Source organism: Trachypithecus francoisi, unplaced genomic scaffold (genome assembly GCF_009764315.1).
Source record: "Trachypithecus francoisi isolate TF-2019V2 unplaced genomic scaffold, Tfra_2.0 Lachesis_group11, whole genome shotgun sequence".
NCBI classification, from domain to species: domain Eukaryota; kingdom Metazoa; phylum Chordata; class Mammalia; order Primates; family Cercopithecidae; genus Trachypithecus; species Trachypithecus francoisi.
Genome location: NW_022681456.1, coordinates 94,596,132 through 94,617,153, shown reverse-complemented (window position 1 = coordinate 94,617,153; position 21,022 = coordinate 94,596,132). Strand labels below are relative to the sequence as shown.

Below are 21,022 nucleotides of genomic sequence, written 5' to 3'. Positions count from 1 at the left end.
AGAGTAATTGGACATCTTTCATGGTGGCTGGTTACCAAGAGAAATGAAGCAGAATTTTTCTGTCCTCTTAAAGGCTAAGCCGAGGACTGGCAAAAATATTAATTCTGCTACATTCTAGTAACCAGAGTAACCACAAACCTACCTCAGAATACAGGGGAAGGGAAATAGACTCCATGTGGATAGCACCTGTGTATAGGGATAGCAATGATGTGTCCATCTTTGGAAACTTCTGCTGTAAATAGTGGTAGCATGCTATAGATCCACTAGGAAAATCAAGCACAAACTCTTTAAGAAATAAATGTATCTTAGTAAAATAAATTAGAATAACTAGATAATAATGGCTAACACCCATGAAGTTAATATGTGCTTTTCAAAGATTATCTCATGTAATTCTCACAGCAACCTTTCCAAATGATATTTTATTAACCCCTGTGATACAGATGAAGAAACTGATTGACAGAGAGGTTGAATAATTTACCCAATGGTACACATTCAGGAAGAGGTAGAGTTAGAATTTCAAACCAAGTCGTTTGACTCCAGGGCCTATGAGTTACGTTCATAGGGCTAATATTCAAATGAGAGAAAAGAAATAATAAATAAACATATAATATGTTGAGTGGGTGCTACGAAGAAAATATGAAGTGTAGTTGGAGATGAGTTGTCAAAAAAAGGTCTTAGCACTTAAAAAACACTAAAAGAGCAAACAATTCTCTTTACCACCTGAATTGTAACAGCAATCTGGAATTGCTATAAAGTACACAACATGGGAGAAGTCTTAAACAACAGTTTTTATCATTTATAGGCCCGTTGCACACTGTCATTAAATACCAATATGTACAATCAATCATGCATTCATTGATTCAATAAATACTGTGCAAACAAAATAGAAATATAGAGATGGGTAAGACAAGTCCTTGGGCCTAAGGACTTTATAACCTGGTATTTCACTCAACTACATTATAGCATAAATAACGTTTGCTTCTGTTTAAGTATTCCTTGAACATTATAGATCTACCAAAGAAAATTAAATACAAACCTCTTTTTAAAGTGAATTTGTAAAGCAAAATAAATTGGAATGTATAGATAAATATGCTAAAATTGGTCATATGTACTTTGCGTGCTTTGCATGTGTTATTTCATTCTCAGGGCAATCTAAGACGATCACTTTTACTATCTCATTTTACAGAGAAGAAAGCTGTGCATTAAAGAAATCAAATACCTTTCCCAGGGTGACACAGCTAGTAGCAGAGCCTGGATTTGAATCTGGGTTCTGAGTTTTAACTGCCATGACAATGATCAAAGCTCAAAGTATGATCTCTGTGTTAGAAACATCAGGGTTGCTCGCTTAAAAAGCCGATTCTCAAACCTCATCCCAGACCTACTGACCCAGACACTGCAAGTAGAATCCATCAAAATGCAGTATTTACTTTGAGAATCATGAAACTCTACTACACCGTCTGTCTTCCTATTCATGGAAACCCTCTCCTAGTATATAAATGTGAAGTAATATTTCTGTTTCAAACCTGTATTGATAATTGTGTGGAAGATCATTTTCCTGGGAATATATTATTGATGAGACTGCAAAACAGAAGTGAAGTATTGGATTGATCTTTTCACTGAAGCTAGGGAAATATTGATGTTCATTGGTTCCAGAGAAGTTCAATGATTTCTGATCTGAATTAACTCCCTTAATTTTACAATGTTTTTTTTTTTTTTTTTTTTTTTTTTTTTTGAGAGTGAATGCCCCTCTGGGCTTCTAGGCCACATAGTTGCTAGAGAAATTAGGTACTTTGTTGCACTTGAAAACATTAAAAGCTTTCTGAGCAAAGAGACCTAAAATGCTTTAAATTTGCAACATTTCAGAAAACAAATTCTAGTGATTATTTATGACTCAATCTTTCAGATTTTGACAGTGAAAGTGGAAGGTTGTCCAAAACACCCTAAGGGAATTATTTCACGTAGAGATGTGGAAAAATTTCTTTCAAAGAAAAGGAGATTTCCAAAGAACTACATGTCACAGTATTTTAAGCTCCTAGAAAAATTCCAGATTGCTTTGCCAATAGGAGAAGAATATTTGCTGGTTCCAAGCAGGTAAAGAAAACCTTAAAAAATAATTGCTACATGGAAATTCACTATCTATTCTTTTAATTGTCAAAGTAACTGTAGTCTATAATAGATGTATTAAATAAATAAATAAATATATTTTGCTTCCAGTGTAAACTTCCTGCTGACATACTTATTTTGGAATGAAACATTGCATCTGACACTTTAAAGATATAGTAAAACTTATTTTATATATATATTTACTAGTTGGCTTATCACTGTTTAAATTATTTAAGAAAAGTAAATAGTGGAGAGAAATGTGTGTGTATGTGTGGGTGTGTGCATCCCTGTTTGTGTATGTGTGTGTTCTTAAACAACACTGAGAGAGTTTATTAAGCAAGTTCTGAGAAGATAGTGAGTTTTCAACAGAATTTTAAAAGCATTTATGGCATCACAGTGGATGCCTAAGTTTTAGCCTATACTATGGCTGTCCTACTCCTTTATAAGCAAGTGGGAAATGTTATAAAGTAATATGATGTTGAAATGTGCAAATTACATTGATTGATGGATGCAGCCAATTGTAAAAATAAATATACACCTTTTTTCTAGGACATGTATTTTTCAGGATTTATATAAAATTACATTTGTCTATGCATAACTAATTATAATAATTTATGTATTAGTGCACAGGGATTACCAAAAATATTTCATGCATCTACATCTGAGCATGCATTTGAATTGATTAATGACCTCTGAATTTTTGGTGCAGGAAAAACATGTAGTGAAACAATGTTACAAAAAGGCCACAGTTGCTTGGAATTCATTGATTTTAAGCAGTAAAATCATTTGCTCAACATTTTTGGGTATTCTGTGAGGCTGTATAACCAGTGTCCTTTTTCCTTTAGTTTGTCTGACCACAGGCCTGTGATAGAGCTTCCCCATTGTGAGAACTCTGAAATTATCATCCGACTATATGAAATGCCTTATTTCCCAATGGGATTTTGGTCGAGGTTAATCAATCGATTACTTGAGATTTCACCTTACATGCTTTCAGGGAGAGGTAAGTATTTAATGAAGACTTAATATTTAGAGAAATTAGGGAAATGACATACGAAAAGTAATATGCCATTTTCTCAGAGTTTACTTGTTTGGAAAGCAGCTGAAGAATTAGAAAATGCGCTCATAAAACCTTGGAGTAGGCAATGTAAAGATACACAAGCACATATAACCTCATCCAATTTGTCAGGAAGAAAACTCCTTAGGTGCTCACTCAGCTCTTGGCCATGATTACATTGTAGGGACTGTGATTATCTCTTTTCTGTTGCACAGCCACTAAGCCATTTACAAAAAAAAGAGCAAATCTGGTGTTTATAATGCTAACTCTTTCCTCTAAAATAAATAGAGACATTTTGGTACTCCAAAGGGAAAATACCATTTTGGGGATTAAAATTAGCTTTACACAGGTGTTACAGGTTTCCAAAATAAACCTTACTTTGATTGGAATTAATCAACATATAGGTAGTTACATTGCATTAAAAAGTTCAGAAAGTTTTGGATTTAGCACAATCAATTTCTTTTTGAAAATTATGAGGACTGATTTATGATTCTCTTTCTTCATCGGTTAAGCCTATTAAACTGCTTGCTTAACAGCATCAACCTGAAATGGGTCTTAATCTACAGGGGATTTAACTCGTTTTATTGTAAAGTTATGGATAAAATATTTAATAGATATGGATGAGGACTCATACCATTAACAACCCAATACTTTCTTTCAAAATGAATAGATCTGTATTACGATCACTTGTGGTGTGTGCAGTAGATTTTTTCCCTTTAATTTAGGAAGTAGTTAATAAACAGCTCCATTTGGATCCATTTAAATTTCTTTTAGAACGAGCACTTCGTCCAAACAGAATGTATTGGCGACAAGGCATCTACTTAAATTGGTCTCCTGAAGCTTATTGTCTGGTAGGATCTGAAGTCTTAGACAATCACCCAGAGAGTTTCTTAAAAATTACAGTTCCTTCTTGTAGAAAAGGTAAGGAAATCAATTTAAATGCTTCAATTGTAACACTAAAGAAATCTAAACTTGGCCGGGCGCGGTGGCTCAAGCCTGTAATCCCAGCACTTTGGGAGGCCGAGACGGGCGGATCACGAGGTCAGGAGATCGAGACCATCCTGGCTAATACGGTGAAACCCCGTCTCTACTAAAAAATACAAAAAACTAGCCGGGCGACGAGGCGGGCGCCTGTAGTCCCAGCTACTCGGGAGGCTGAGACAGGAGAATGGCATGAACCCGGGAGGCGGAGCTTGCAGTGAGCTGAGATCTGGCCACTGCACTCCAGCCTGGGCGGCAGAGCAAGACTCCGTCTCAAAAAAAAAAAAAAAAGAAAAAAGAAATCTAAACTTAAAAAAATATATGTATATAAACAAAAAACCTTTATCTTAAAGCTTTGTGACAGTATGAGGTTTAGACAAGACGTTGAGCTCTGTTTTCAATCGTGTAGGCTGTATTCTTTTGGGCCAAGTTGTGGACCACATTGATTCTCTCATGGAGGAATGGTTTCCTGGGTTGCTGGAGATTGATATTTGTGGTGAAGGAGAAACTCTGTTGAAGAAATGGGCATTATATAGTTTTAATGATGGTGAAGAGCATCAAAAAATCTTACTTGATGACTTGATGAAGAAAGCAGAGGAAGGTATGTTTTGAAACAACTTAAAAATGTGTTTAAGTGATCCTTCAATACTTACAAAATGACTTTTATTAAATGTACATATTCTTATTCATAAGGGATGAGTTGAAAAATAGTATATTCAGTTATAGGGACTGTTCAGAAAACTGGATTATATTTATTATCAATAAAATCTTGTATCCTAGATTCAGAAAATGTTGATTTGAGGGTTTGAATGCTGGCTCATTGAGCAACATATCCTCATCTGTGAAATAGGAATACCAACCACATCTATCTCATAGAATTGTTATAAAGATTCAAATGGACAATACACGGATGTAATTGACCAACAAGTCTGCCATATAATAACAGCTTCAGCTTCATGAATGTGGCAAAAGCAGAGAATAGATAACTTTCTAGTCAGATGTCTGGTAGTCTGCAGCAGTTCAGAATTCTACAAGTGAACGTAGGAATAAATTTTTGAAATTCCAAGTAGATAGATAATTAAGTGAATCTTTAAAATGTTCTCAAATTTTCTAGAGAAATATAGGATTGGTTAGAAAGGGAGGGGTTAGAAATTATAGAAAATATTCCATTATTTTTTCATATCAAAACCACAGATTTATGTATCTCCTTAAATGTTGTTTTTATTTAAAAAATGTTTTATTACTTTTCAGGAGATCTCTTAGTAAATCCAGATCAACCAAGGCTCACCATTCCAATATCTCAGATTGCCCCTGACTTGATTTTGGCTGACCTGCCTAGAAATATTATGTTGAATAATGATGAGCTGGAATTTGAACAAGCTCCAGAGTTTCTCCTAGGTAATTCTTTTTGTTAATTTGAGAATAAAAATTAGGATGTATTTTTCTCCTTATAATTTAGAAAATAGATCTCATAATTATATTGTCATAGATGTTTACTGTCTTCATATATTTGTTATAATGTTTTTTATTTGGAATGATATATTTTAAAGGAATACCGTGTTACAGATCTGGAATTTGCTTTGCACATAATCATGTAGACTAGGATCAAGATGAGGATGAGATTATCGTGGAAGCACAAATATTTCTGAAACGTATCTTTGTATTTGCCTTAATTGCCAGGGATATGGGAGGCAAATAAGAAAGTTTTCAGGTGAGTTAAGTGAAGCAGCCATATTTTGTATTTAAAATGACAGAATAGGTAAAGGAAGCACACCTCAGTGTAGTCATAGCAGGGGTTTTATGACTGAGTGTGACAATGCTGAATTCTCATAGAAATATTCATAAAAAGCCTTGAAATTAAAAAGTCAGAAGTGTCACATGGTGATATACTCAAATTCTTTTTTTTTTTTTTTGGTATGTTGAACAATTTACATTTGTTGGTTCCGTGAATTCAATCTGTTATTTTCTTTTTTTTTTTTTTTTTTACTTTTTTTTGTTTTTTTGTTTTTTTGTTTTGTTTTTTGTTTTTGTTTTTGTTTTTGTTTTTTTTTATTTAAGTTCTAGGGTACATGTGCATAACGTTTATATCATGTATAACTCCCCAATGCAATCCCTCCCTCCTCCCCCCTCCCCATGATAGGCCCCAGTGTGATGTTCCCCTTCCTGAGTCCAAGTGATCTCATTGTTCAGTTCCCACCTATGAGTGAGAACATGCGGTGTTTGGTTTTCTGTTCTTGTGATAGTTTGCTAAGAATGATGGTTTCCAGCTGCATCCATGTCCCTACAAAGGACACAAACTCATCCTTTTTTATGGCTGCATAGTATTCCATGGTGTATATGTGCCACATTTTCTTAATCCAGTCTGTCACAGATGGACATTTGGGTTGATTCCAAGTCTTTGCTATTGTGAATAGTGCCGCAATAAACATACGTGTGCATGTGTCTTTGTAGTAGAGTAATTATAATCCTTTGGGTATATACCCAGTAGTGGGATGGCTGGGTCATATGGTACATCTAGTTCTAGATCCTTGAGGAATTGCCATACTGTTTTCCATAATGGTTGAACTAGTTTACAATCCCACCAACAGTGTAAAAGTGTTCCTATTTCTCCACATCCTCTCCAACACCTGTTGTTTCCTGACTTCTTAATGATTGCCATTCTAACTGGTGTGAGATGGTATCTCATTGTGGTTTTGATTTGCATTTCTCTGATGGCGAGTGATGATGAGCATTTTTTCATGTGTCTGTTGGCTGTATGATGTCTTCTTTTGAGAAATGTCTGTTCATATCCTTTCCCCACTTTTGGATGGGGTTGTTTGTTTTTTCTTGTATATTTGTTTGAGTTCTTTGTAGATTCTGGATATTAGCCCTTTGTCAGATGAGTAGGTTGCAAAAATTTTCTCCCATTCTGTAGGTTGCCTGTTCACTCTGATGGTAGTTTCTTTAGCTGTGCAAAAGCTCTTTAGTTTAATGAATCCCATTTGTCAATTTTTTGCTTTTGCTGCCGTTGCTTTTGGTGTTTTAGACATGAAGTCCTTGCCCATGCCTATGTCCTGAATGGTACTACCTAGATTTTCTTCTAGGTTTTTATGGTATTAGGTCTAACATTTAAGTCTCTAATCCATTTGAATATTTCGTATAAGGGTAAGGAAAGGATCCAGTTTCAGCTTTCTACTTATGGCTAGACAATTTTCCCAGCACCATTTATTAAATAGGGAATCCTTTCCCCATTTCTTGTTTCTCTCAGGTTTGTCAAAGATCAGATGGCTGTAGATGTGTGGTATTATTTCTGAGGACTCTGTTCTGTTCCATTGGTCTATATCTCTGTTGTGGTACCAGTACCATGCTGTTTTGGTTACTGTAGCCTTGTAGTATAGTTTGAAGTCAGGTAGCGTACGCCTCCAGCTTTGTCCTTTTGACTTAGGATTGTCTTGGCAATGCAGGCTCTTTTTTGGTTCCATATGAACTTTAAAGCAGTTTTTTCCAATTCTGTGAAGAAAGTCATTGGTAGCTTGATGGGGATGGCATTGAATCTACAAATAACCTTGGGCGGTATAGCCATTTTCACGATATTGATTCTTCCTATCCATGAGCATGGTATGTTCTTCCATTTGTTTGTGTCCTCTTTGATTTCACTGAGCAGTGTTTGTAGTTCTCCTTGAAGAGGTCCTTTACATCCCTTGCAAGCTGGATTCCTAGGTATTTTATTCTCTTTGAAGCAATTGTGAATGGAAGTTCATTCCTGATTTGGCTCTCTGCTTGTCTGTTACTGGTGTATAAGAATGCTTGTGATTTTTGCACATTAATTTTGTATCCTGAGACTTTGCTGAAGTTGCTTATCAGCTTAAGGAGATTTTGGGCTGAGACAATGGGGTTTTCTAAATATACAATCATGTCATCTGCAAACAGGGACAATTTGACTTCTTCTTTTCCTAACTAGATACCCTTGATTTCTTTCTCTTGCCTGATTGCCCTAGCCAGAACTTCCAACACTATGTTGAATAGGAGTGGTGAGAGAGGGCATCCCTGTCTTGTGCCAGTTTTCAAAGGGAATTTTTCCAGTTTTTGCCCATTCATATGATGGCTGTGGGTTTGTCATAAATAGCTCTTATTATTTTGAGGTACGTTCCATCAATACCGAATTTATTGAGCGTTTTTAGCATGAAGGCTGTTGAATTTTGTCAAAAGCCTTTTCTGCATCTATTGAGATAATCATGTGGTTCTTGTCTTTGGTTCTGTTTATATGCTGGATTACGTTTATTGATTTGCGAATGTTGAACCAGCCTTGCATCCCAGGGATGAAGCCCACTTGATCATGGTGGATAAGTTTTTGATGTGCTGCTGATCCGGTTTGCCAGTATTTTATTGAGGATTTTTGCATCAATGTTCATCAGGGATATTGGTCTAAAATTCTCTTTTTTTTTGTGTCTCTGCCAGGCTTTGGTATCAGATGATGTTGGCCTCATAAAATGAGTTAGGGAGGATTCCCTCTTTTTCTATTGATTGGAATAGTTTCAGAAGGAATGGTACCAGCTCCTCCTTGTACCTCTGGTAGAATTCAGCTGTGAATCCATCTGGTCCTGGACTTTTTTTTTGGTAGGCTATTAATTGTTGCCTCAATTTCAGAGCCTGCTATGGTCTATTCAGGGATTCAACTTCTTCCTGGTTTAGTCTTGGGAGAGTAAGTGTCCAGGAAATTATCCATTTCTTCTAGATTTTCTAGTTGATTTGCGTAGAGGCATTTATAGTATTCTCTGATGGTTGTTTGTATTTCTGTGGGGTCGGTGGTGATATCCCCTTTATCATTTTTTATTGCTTCTATTTGATTCCTCTCTCTTTTCTTCTTTATTCGTCTAGCTAGCAGTCTGTCAATTTTGTTTATCTTTTCAAAAAACCAACTCCTGGATTCATTGATTTTTTGGAGGGTTTTTTGTGTCTCTATCTCCTTCAGTTCTGCTCTGATCTTAGTTATTTCTTGCCTTCTGCTAGCTTTTGAATGTGTTTGCTCTTGCCTGTCTAGTTCTTTTAATTGTGATGTTAGGGTGTCAATTTTAGATCTTTCCTGCTTTCTCTTGTGGGCATTTAGTGCTATAAATTTCCCTCTACACACTGCTTTAAATGTGTCCCAGAGGTTCTGGTATGTTGTATCTTTGTTCTCATTGGTTTCAAAGAACATCTTTATTTCTGCTTCCATTTCGTTATGTACCCAGTAGTCATTCAGGAGCAGGTTGTTCAGTTTCCATGTAGTTGAGCGGTTTTGATTGAGTTTCTTAGTCCTGAGTTCTAGTTTGATTGCACTGTGGTCTGAGAGACAGTTTGTTATAATTTCTGTTCTTGTACATTTGCTGAGGAGTGCTTTACTTCCAATTATGTTCAATTTTGGAATAGTGCGATGTGGTGCTGAGAAGAATGTATATTCTGTTGATTTGGGGTGGAGAGTTCTATAGATGTCTATTAGGTCCGCTTGGTGCAGAGATGAGTTCAATTCCTGGATATCCTTGTGAACTTTCTGTCTCGTTGATCTGTCTAATGTTGACAGTGGAGTGTTGAAGTCTCCCATTATTATTGTATGGGAGTCTAAGTCTCTTTGTAAGTCTCTAAGGACTTGCTTTATGAATCTGGGTGCTCCTGTATTGGGTGCATATATATTTAGGAGAGTTAGCTCTTCCTTTGAATTGATCCCTTTACCATTATGCAATGGCCTTCTTTGTCTCTTTTGATCTTTGATGGTTTAAAGTCTGTTTTATCAGAGACTAGGATTGCAACCCCTGCTTTTTTTTGTTCTCCATTTGCTTGGTAGATCTTCCTCCATCCCTTTATTTTGAGCCTATGTATGTCTCTGCATGTGAGATGGGTCTCCTGAATACAGCAGACTGATGGGTCTTGACTCTTTATCCAGTTTGCCAGTCTGTGTTTTTTAATTGGAGCATTTATTCCATTTACATTTAAGGTTAATATTGTTATGTGTGAACTTGATCCAGTCATTATGATATTAACTGGTTATTTTGCTTGTTAGTTGACGCAGTTTCTTCCTAGCCTTGATGGTCTTTACATTTTGGCATGTTTTTGCAATGGCTGGTACCGGTTGTTCCTTTCCATGTTTAGGGCTTCCTTCAGGGTCTCTTGTAAGGCAGGCCTGGTGGTGACAAAATCTCTAAGCATTTGCTTATCTGTAAAGGATTTTATTTCTCCTTCACTGATGAAGCTTAGTTTGGCTGGATATGAAATTCTGGGTTGAAAATTCTTTTCTTTAAGAACATTGAATATTGGCCCCCACTCTCTTCTGGCTTGTAGAGTTTCTGCCGAGAGATCTGCTGTTAGTCTGATGGGCTTCCCTTTGTGGGTAACCCGACCTTTCTCTCTGCTGCCCTTAAGATTTTTTCCTTCATTTCAACTTTGGTGAATCTGGCAATTATGTGTCTTGGAGTTGCTCTTCTGGAGGAGTATCTTTGTGGCGTTCTCTGTATTTCCTGAATTTGAATGTTGGCCTGCCCTACTAGGTTGGGGAAGTTCTCCTGGATGATATCCTGAAGAGTGTTTTCCAGCTTGGTTCCATTTTCCCCCTCACTTTCAGGCACCCCAATCAGACGTAGATTTGGTCTTTTTACATAATCCCATACTTCTTGCAGGCTTTGTTCATTCTTTTTTCTTCTTTTTTCTTTTGGTTTCTCTTCTCGCTTCATTTCATTCATTGATCCTCAATCGCTGATACTCTTTCTTCCAGTTGATCGAGTCGGTTACTGAAGCTTGTGCATTTGTCACGTATTTCTCGTGTCATGGTTTTCATCTCTGTCATTTCGTTTATGATCTTCTCTGCATTAATTAGTCTAGCTGTCAATTCTTCCACTCTTTTTCAAGATTTTTAGTTTCTTTGCACTGGGTACATAATTCCTCCTTTAGCTCTGAGAGGTTTGATGGACTGAAGCCTTCTTCTCTCATCTCGTCAAAGTCATTCTCTGACCAGCTTTGATCCGTTGCTGGCGATGGGCTGCGCTCCTTTGCAGGGGAGATGTGCTCTTATTTTTTGAATTTCCAGCTTTTCTGCCCTGCTTCTTCCCCATCTTGTGGTTTTATCTGTCTCTGGTCTTTGATGATGGTGACGTACTGATGGAGTTTTGGTATAGGTGTCCTTCCTGTTTGATAGTTTTCCTTCTGACAGTCAGAAGGACTGTCTGTTGGTCTGTTGGAGATTGCTTGAGGTCCACTCCAGACCCTGTTTGCCAGCAGCAGAGGTTGCCGAAGATAGAATATTGCTGAACAGCGAGTGTACCTGTCTGATTCTTCCTTTGGAAGTTTCCTCTCAGGGGTGACTCCACCCTGTGAGGTGTGGGGTGTCAGACTGCCTGTAGTGGGGGATGTCTCCCAGCTAGGCTACTCAGGGGTCAGGGACCCACCTGAGCAGGCAGTCTGTCCGTTCTCAGATCTCAACCTCCGCATTAGGAGATCCACGGCTCTCCCCAAAGCTGTCAGACAGAGTCGTTCGCGTCTGCACCGGTCCCCGCTGCTTCCCCTATTGGACTGCAGCTGTGCGCTGTCCGCAGAGGTAGAGTCTACAGAGACAGGCAGGCTTCCTTGAGCTGCTGTGAGCTCCACCCAGTTGGAGCTTCCCAGCGGCTTTGTTTACCTACTTAAGCCTCAGCAATGGCGGGCGCCCCTCCCCCAGCCTCGCTGCTGCCTTGCGGATCGATCGCTGCAGACTGCTGTGTTAGCAGTGAGGGAGGCTCCGTGGGCGTGGGACCCTCCCGGCCAGGTGTGGGATATATTCTCCTGGTGTGCCTGTTTCCTTAAAGCGCAGTATTGGGGTGGGAGTTATCCGATTTTCCAGGTGTTGTGTGTCTCAGTTCCCCTGGCTAGGAAAACGGATTTCCTTCCCCCTTGCGCTTCCAGGTGAGGCGATGCCTCGCCCTGCTTCAGCTCACGCTGGTCAGGCTGCAGCAGCTGACCAGCACCAATTGTCCGGCACTCCCTAGAGAGATGACCCCAGTACCTCAGTTGAAAATGCAGAAATCACCGGTCTTCTGTGTCGCTCGCGCTGGGAGTTGGAGACTGGAGCTGTTCCTATTCGGCCATCTTGCTCCGCCATTCAATCTGTTATTTTCAATAGAGTATGATGGAAATCATTGAATTCATGTAGCATGTTTAGGTGTTCATTGAGAAAAGCTGAAGTATGGTAACCATGTTCCAATATTCTCGTTTGTATCTTGACTTCCTGGACCTGTCCTATCATTGTACATGGATTTTTAGGCCTAAAAGATGTTTTTAAAAAATGCTCATACACTTCAGAAGATGAAAAATGTATGCATTATAACTACTTTGGGAAAGAAGCAGTCAACATAAGATATGTCACTGTATGTCATTCCGTAGATTACATGTGTGGCGTCTCATGTCTCTCAGAATAAAAGCTAATGTCTTTACAAGGCCTGTGATGCCATGATCTATCTGACTCCTTGGTTATTGTTTTTTTTTTTTTTAATATATTTTATACAAATTTATTTTTTTTAATTGACAAGTAAAAATTGTATATATTTATGGTATACAACATGATGTTTTGATATATGTATATGTTGTGGAATGGAGAAGTTTAGCTATTTAACATATACATTATCTCAAATACATATTTTTGTGGTGAGAAGTTTTAAAATCTACTCTAATAACAATTTACAAGTATACAATATGTTATTATTAACAGTAGGCTGACGTACTCAAGTTTTAAACATTCCAGAGAGTCATTGAGACAACTACGAAATGCATTAGACTGATTTAATGTAAAACATTTAAAGACAAGTTTGACCTTACTTTGTTTAGTTTTTGTTGTTGTTGTGTGTATAAATTTAATTTTAATCAAATTACCCCAGAGATAATGCCTAAAATCTGTCAGTCAGGACATAATATTCTTAGCAAAAAATTGTCCAAAATTTGGGACATGATGTTTAAAGCTAAATAAACACCTTTATACCTTTCATATTGGCATTCATTGGGAAGTTTAGGATGAATTTAAATGCTTTGGAACTGAGGAAGTCAATGTATTAGTAATAGAGGATTAACACAAAATGCTGAATTGTCAATGCTGAATCCTACATTTTAATGAACTCCAAACTTCAAGGTATACAGGGAAGTACCAGACATAGTGCATCCTTCCTCTGAAGAAATCCCAAACTGTCAGTCGCAGATCCCTAAAATATTTCTTTTTCCTGCATTAAAATGTGTTTCAGATGAATGGACACGTTTTGAGTAGTGTATGTGGAAACATCATTTACAAAGTCTGTTTAGTTGACCGGGCGTAGTAGCTCACTCCTGCAGTCCCAGCACTTTGGGAGACCAAGGCGGGTGGATCATGAAGTCAGGAGTTCAAGACCAACCTGGCCAAGATGGTGAAACCTCGTCTCTACTAAAAATACAAAAAAAATTAGGCGGGTGTGGTGGCAGGTACCTGTACTCTCAGCTACTCGGGAGGCTGAGACAGAGAATTGCTTGAACCTGGGAGGTGAAGTTTGCAGTGAGCCGAGATTGTGCCACTGCACTCCAGCCTAGGTGACAGAGTGAGACTCTATCTCAAAAAACAAAAACAAAACAGAAACAAATAAACAAGTCTGTTTAGTTACACAGATAAGAAAATGTTTGTGATTACTCTCCCTTCTCTAGACCTATGTCCCATAAATCCATAAATCCCATGTTCATTTACAGAAAGCAGTCTAGATAGGAGTTTCTCAGTCTTTGAGCTGTTGCCATTTTGGCTGGGATGACTGTTACCGAGGTGCATCGTAGGATGTTTGGCAGCATCTCTGGCCTCTACCCACTAGATGTCAGTAGTATCTCCCCTTCTTCCCTCAGGTGTGACAATCAAAATGTCTCCGGATGTTGCCAAAGATAAGGGGTGGGGTTGAGTACCCGTGATTTAACAAATTAGGTGCATCCTTCTAAAAACATTTTACAGGTAGAGACTCCAGCATCTTTATATTAGGGTAATCTGGAGAAGGTCGTGCCTCTCTCCATTTTCCCTCTTCCCGTTTTTATTGTAGGGCAGCAGTACATTCAGACTTTTTGAAAACTCTCTTTTTCCCAGATAGCAGTAACTATTATGCAGTGACTAATACGACCCACCTTAATAGATATGAATAGACTTGTTTTGTGAATATATTTTAAAATATAAATGTATGGGATTTTGTTCATGCATCTAGGAAGCTACAAGGTACATTTCCTCTTTGTGGAGCTATTTATTTTTCTGGAGAGCCAAGACAGGTACTTCCACTTCCGTGGTGTGATTTGAGGGATTAGGAAAATTTCCTTGCCTTCAGTTTCCCTTCCAACCTGGATATCACAAATGCACAATAGTAGTCCTTAACTTTATTTTTGTTCTCAGTCACCTGAAAGACATGACAATCCATACTCCATATTAATGCAGCAGTGATTCTCAAATAGAGAAGGGCTTTAAAAATTAGAAATCCCTACTCCATCTTGAAATTTTGATGTATCTCCCTAGAGTATGTTACTTCTCTATGCTCCATTACAATTTCTTTTTATTGTTGATAGCTGTCCAGATTGAGGGGAAACAGCAAGATGCATCTATTGTATGTTTCCATCTCTCCGACCCGTTCTCTCCCTTTCCCCTCTACTTGCTTTCTTTCTCTTTTCCCTCTTCTGTTTACCCGATTCTATTTCTGATTCCAATATATAACAATTTCCCCTGAAACTCTCTCAATACCAACAATCCTAACTAATGGTTTTTAAAAGTCAAATATTTATTAAGTACTGGAGGGATAGAATGAGAGAATACCAAGACTGATAAGATGCAAATAATATTTTTAACATATTTACAATCTAGTAGAAATACAAGACATGCTCAAATGAGTTAATTATTTTAATATATTCTGTCTCTGAGCATAAAATATAATCATATATGCTCATTATAGATGTATAAAAAATAAACAAATAGGTAGAAGCTTTCCATAGATGTGTAATTTCACCACTTGGAAATTACAGGTTGTTATATTTCCTTATAGACTGTTTTGCGTGTATTCACTTATATCCATCAAGTGACTACATTTCAAGGCACTATATGAGAACCGTAAATATTGTATAAACAGGATTTGCTGAATGTCGTTGGAAAGTAACAGTCCATGGGGCTGATTGTGGTCAGTTTCTGAGGCAGGCCTCTATTTCTTGGTATGTATTGGTCCCTATAGGCTTGATAAACTCCCTGGAGGTGGTGATGATGGAGTAGCAGAGCTCATCAAGGGTATGGAGGCTTGAAGGTACAAAGCATGCTCAGGAAATTTTGGCTATTCCGGTTTGTCTAGAGCACTTGTTCTCAACCTTACCTGCTCGTTACTAATTCTACTAAATATAGAATTAAAAGAAGAAAAAAATCTGATGACTATTTTCTCTTGGGACTAATTAGATCAAAATCTTTGAACCTAGACATTAGTGTTTTAAAAAGTTCCTCAGATGTATTGTTCAGCCAGGACTGGGGCAGGGAAAGCTACTGAACTTGAGCCTTGAGAATGAGAAGAACAAGAAGAGAACTTTAAAAGGATTTAGGGGCCACAATATGACTGTGGAGCTGAATTTAGATTTAGTTTCATAGGCAACATGGAATAATTTGTGTTTGAGCAGGAGAGTGACACAATCAAAGTAGAATGATAGGAAAATTAATTTTGCAAGAGAGAGAGAATGAGTTGGAAGTAAGGAACTCAGGAGGCCTCTTGGGACTCAGCAGAAGGCTCTGAGGCCACCAAATGGGTGTGGTGATAGTGGAAATGGAGAGGAAGGGAATGTGAATGAGGCTACACAGTGAACTGCCAGTGTTAGCCGTGGGGTTAGACCAGAGCAAGAGTTAAAATGATTTGTCAATTTTAACTCCAGAAAGACCCCAAAAAGAGCTTTTGTCTTGTTATCATTAGCTATATGGAAGGTAGAATAAAAACTGGTTAGGAGAAAAGATAATAAATATGGCTTTTGATAGGCTGTGATTGAGTTGGAAGGGCATACCAGTGAAATATCCAACACAAAGTCAGAAGTGTAGAAGAGCACTTAGGAGGTGGCTATAAGTGAAAATGTGAAAATTATCTACGTTAGAGGGATAGATGAAGTCACAGAAGTGGATGACATAATTGAGCAGGTTATATGTAGAGGAAAGATGAGAAGGTTGAGAACAAAATCTTTAGATGTATCTTTCTTGGAGTAGAAGGAAGAGGAAATGTTAAAGGAGATTTGATTCAATGAAACAAGTAGATCAGATTTCTATTCAAATATACAACAGATATAATTAAAACAGATATAATTTATTTAGTTTTTTTTTCTTGGACAGATTAAGTGCTTTGTATTTTCTTTTCAACAGGTGATGGCAGTTTTGGATCAGTTTATCGAGCAGCCTATGAAGGAGAAGAAGTGGCTGTGAAGATTTTTAATAAACACACATCACTTAGGCTGTTAAGACAAGTAAGAAATTCAGTAATATAATTATATTAAATTACACATTATTAATCTGCTGGAACTCTTATTTTGTGTACAGTTGTGAAAATGCAAAATAATGACCACATTTATACTTGAGTTTAATTATGCAATTCTAGTTTGTCTTTTCTTTGCAGAATAGAAAGTTTTGTGTTATTTCTCCTGTTGAGAAACAAAGCACTATATTCTGAGAATCCTTACAATTGTGATACATAGTATGTTGTAAAAACTTTTGTAAGACTCACTTACCCTCCTCTTTTTACTTTAGAACCTTACTGAACCAAATGTGCTCCATGGATAAGTAGCCAGGCATTATCCGGGAGATTGTTAGAAATGTAGAAACTTGGGACTTTTCAGCGCCATGTTTTTGTCCCCAGTGCTCCACAGTAGTCAGACTCCTAGCTGCCTCCACTTGCTTCCAGACCTTGAAGCCTAGCAAGCTCCTGACTTCACCTTCTGTTTTCTTCAGAGTGTTTATCTTTTACATTTCTGGTCCAGGGAGAGAATGATTTTTATTTTTATTGAACATGACTTCTGTGTGTTCAGAGTGAAAGAAGAAGTTTAATGCATGACCTCACATTGCTAATTTGATTGAAGGTGAGAAATCTTAAACCAAAACTCTCACTGGTAAGCTTGCACCTTTCTTTTCTGGATTTATCCACTTCAGTAAGAACCGCTATTGATTACTTGCTACAAAGATGGAAAAGTCAGCACGCTTATCCTATTTCCTACTTCCTGTCCCTGCCCACTTCCTAAAATTTAAAATTTGTTAAATTAATTTTCCTCATATATAACAATTATAACTTGGAATGATTTACAAAACTTTTGATTTTTTAGTACACCAACTCTAGACAGCATGGACTGACTCCTTGCTATGTGAGATGAGGAAAATTACTGCCATTCTTTCTCCTCTTCCCATCACCTTCTCACGTCCCCTAATTTATTCTATTATTTTTATGTAGTGAAAGTTTATAACGTTTATATTCTGTTCCGTGCTTATAATTAAATTGTTCACATTTTGTCTATAGTTTGGTTCTGAGGACAAAACCAATAAATGCCATTTATATATATTTTTTATTTGTACAGAACCAAAATATTTCAACTTTTAGACAAAGAAATGCAACCTTCTGTCACTAACTTCTTTTCCTAATAGAATAGTAACATTCCAAATAACAAAGTCAAACGGATCCTCTATTGTTATGTATTTATCATCAATCTATAAAAATAAGGGCATATTTTAATTCAGGCCACATTTTTACCCTGATTTAAAAAAAATTGTTTTTAGAGACGCAGTCTCACTAGGCTGACCAGGCTGGTCTGGAACTCCTGACCTCAAGTGATCCTCCCACCTTAACCTTCTAAGTACCAGTGGTGATTTATTTTATGTAGCTTTTTGAGGTTTTCTGATTATATATATATATTTTTTTAAAAAAAACATACTTCAGGAAAAGATATATATTTTCATCATGCCTTCAAGTGTTTCTAAGTTCTTAATCATAGAGTTTGTATAATAGAATCTACTTTCTTCTTGAAGACATTCATCATTCAGCACATGACTTACTGCTCTAAACAGGAGAGATGGATTTCTAGGCTGCTTGTGCAGTGATTAATCTATGAGTTAGTTTCCTTGCCCTCTTTGATTATTCTCAATGTTTCTTGGATTCCATGCCTTCTCTTGGTTGAATTGTCCTTAGTTTTTGTTGAAGAATATATTTGAGTAATTTGTTTAAGAAAAGGTGTTTGTAAGGTAAATGTTTGCAGTCCTTACATGTTAAAAATATCTTAATTTTGCCCTCCCATGTGGTGGATATGTTATCACACTTTATATTTTAGGAATCTAGGTTTGAAATAATTTTTCTTCAAAATTTGAAGAAAATTCCGCTGATTTTTAGTGCCCACTGTTGCTAATGAGAAGTCTGCAGTCAGTCATGTTTGCTCCTATCTAAGCTACCTTTAATTTCATTTTAAAAACTGAAAATTTGATCTTTTGAATTTCATTTGTTTTCAGTGTTCTGAACCTTCACAAGTATATGTTTGTGTGTAGGTTGTTTTTCATTCCATCTAATTCATTATTTTGTGAAAAATTGTCTTCTGTGTATTCTCTTCTATTATTTATTATTTCCTCCCTAACCTTTATTAATCATTTTTATTGACAGCTACTATGTACCAGGTTAGGTGATAGGATATATAATATACATATAGTAGTAAGCTAAACCCTGTCAAGCCTCTCCTTCTCTGGAGCCTGTATCTAGTTACTTATGATTCATTATTGCTTGCCATTGCTCCAAGAGTATATATTAGATGATAAGCCTTCTGGGTCTATCTCATCCATGTTTGAGTTCCCTCTTCGAGTTTTATCTATAATTTGTGTTACTTACTTGACTATCTCTTGCAGGTTTCTAGTTTGTTTTTCAGAATTGCCTCATCTATTATTTAGTTTTCTGCTGAATTTTGTTTTGATAATCATATTTTTCACTTCCAGCAATTCTTTCCATCGCCTCTCCTTGTTCTTTTGTAGCCATATTTTTGGGTGAAATATCCTCAAGTGTTTCTGTTCGCATCAATTGGAATTTAATTTTTTGTATTACTTGCATTATTGCTGTTTTCTCTGAGGTCATTTGCTCTATGGGTTCACCTTGATTTTTCTCTTTTATATTGTTGGTTTTCCAAATTGAGTAGTTTTGGATGACTTCATATCTGTGGAGTACTGTATTGACTATTAAAGATAACTAGAATGGGCATTATTCACATTTATGTAGGTTTGCTTGTTCAAGTTACCACTTTCTGAATAAGAAGGTAGACCATAGACTTTGAAGGGCTGTGTACTGCTTAGGGATGCTCTGTTTTTAGGTTACGTGGGCAGGGAGGACCAGGACTGCTGAGACCATACCTACCAAAGGAAGGCAGGCTAACGATAGTTGATGAGCTAAAAAAAAAAAAAAAGTAAACAAAAAAAATCTCATAATGTTTTAATAAAGTTTATGAATTTGTATTGGGCCACATTCAAATGCATCCTGGGCCACATGTGGCCTGCAGGCCACGAGTTGGACAAGCTTGTTCTAGATACTTCAGACTCTGTTCTACATCTCTTCATAGATCAATAACTTGCTGCAATGAGCTTATCAGATAAATTATCTTCTTTTCATCCATAAAAAAAGTCATGGGAGGTACTCACTATAGGATTGGTTTATTCCAGTTACTCTGGCCAATTTTCTTTAAAATTAATTTAACCTTGTTATATTGGTTTAATTTCTTCAGAAGGACTTTTCCCATTGTGGTAAACTGGTTCTAGGCTTCACAATTACTTATTCCAAGTACAGAAGAAAAGAGGGCACCTCTTTTGAGGACTTGCATTTCAAAGGAATCAAATGGCCTACATAATAACCCATTAAATAAATAAATGTCTCTCAGCCCCAGTTGAGTCACCTGTGCTTTTCTCAACAAGCACTGTGTTCAGGGCAATGCTCTGTGCTAATTGGCTTTAGGTCTCTGTTACCGAACTGATCACTGTGGCCCTGAGGGTGCTGTTACTTAGAATATTCTCACCTTTTCTGAGAGGCTGATGTTGGGGTCAGTTCTGCCTGAACTAAAGTCCATGGGCTGCATGGGTAAAGGTTGAGTACCTCAGCAAATATCATAGTACTCTTAGGAGGAAAGGAAGGGGAATATACACTGTTAGTTAACAGTGGTTACTCCTGTACTCTCTACTGGGGATTTCTTTTTCTGAGTCTTTATTGACATTAGGAATGAGAAATAGAAACAGGGTGAGAGAGGAAGTAAAATTCAATGCTGATTTTTCCATCTTATACCAGAACTCAAATACTTCCAGTATTTCTGGAATCTATATATCCTTACTTTTCCTTTGATTTATTACAAAAAAATTCTTAGTGGCTACACTAAAAATTTTGTAACCTTTAAAAAATACATAGTTACACTACTTCAGTTACTCTGAGTAATAGAAAATTTCATGTGTGTACAAAATATCCTGGGGGCATTTTAATTATTAGTAACTACAGTCACACTGTAGTTCTAGAAGCAAATTAAACATTTTGCATATAGAAGCTTATCTGTGAAACAAATCTGGGACAATCTCTTTTAATGTGTAGGTAATTTGTTATATAAATTGATTTTTTAGCCTTGTTTGTTAGTTGTCAGCATGCATTTCAAATTTTACACAATGTATTTGGGGAACTCTGATGGAAGTCAGTACATTAAAAATGTCTACAGGGCCAATTAGTGTATAGGCAGGGAGGCAAATTAAGGGAATGGTGGAAGAAATTGAAAAAAAAAAAAAAAAAAAAAAAAAAAAACAGTGTGCATAATGTGCTTCTTCTCTTAAAAAAAAAAAAAAAAAAAAGACAACAACATAAAGAAATCAAAATGACATTTGATGGTCATTCTGCCAGTAGTCATGGGGCAGATCTATGTTATACT

General features: G+C 36.9%; 1 protein-coding gene across 1 annotated transcript in view; it reads left to right on the top strand.

The window, feature by feature from the left end:
- Nucleotides 1-21,022, top strand: part of LRRK2 (leucine rich repeat kinase 2) — a 160,294-nt gene that overhangs the window by 99,135 nt on the left and 40,137 nt on the right. The window contains exons 34-39 of the mRNA XM_033222425.1: nucleotides 1,904-2,091; nucleotides 2,949-3,103; nucleotides 3,932-4,078; nucleotides 4,548-4,739; nucleotides 5,390-5,536; nucleotides 16,476-16,576. Of these exons, the coding sequence (XP_033078316.1) occupies nucleotides 1,904-2,091; nucleotides 2,949-3,103; nucleotides 3,932-4,078; nucleotides 4,548-4,739; nucleotides 5,390-5,536; nucleotides 16,476-16,576 (930 nt within the window). The remainder of the gene's footprint in view (nucleotides 1-1,903; nucleotides 2,092-2,948; nucleotides 3,104-3,931; nucleotides 4,079-4,547; nucleotides 4,740-5,389; nucleotides 5,537-16,475; nucleotides 16,577-21,022) is intronic.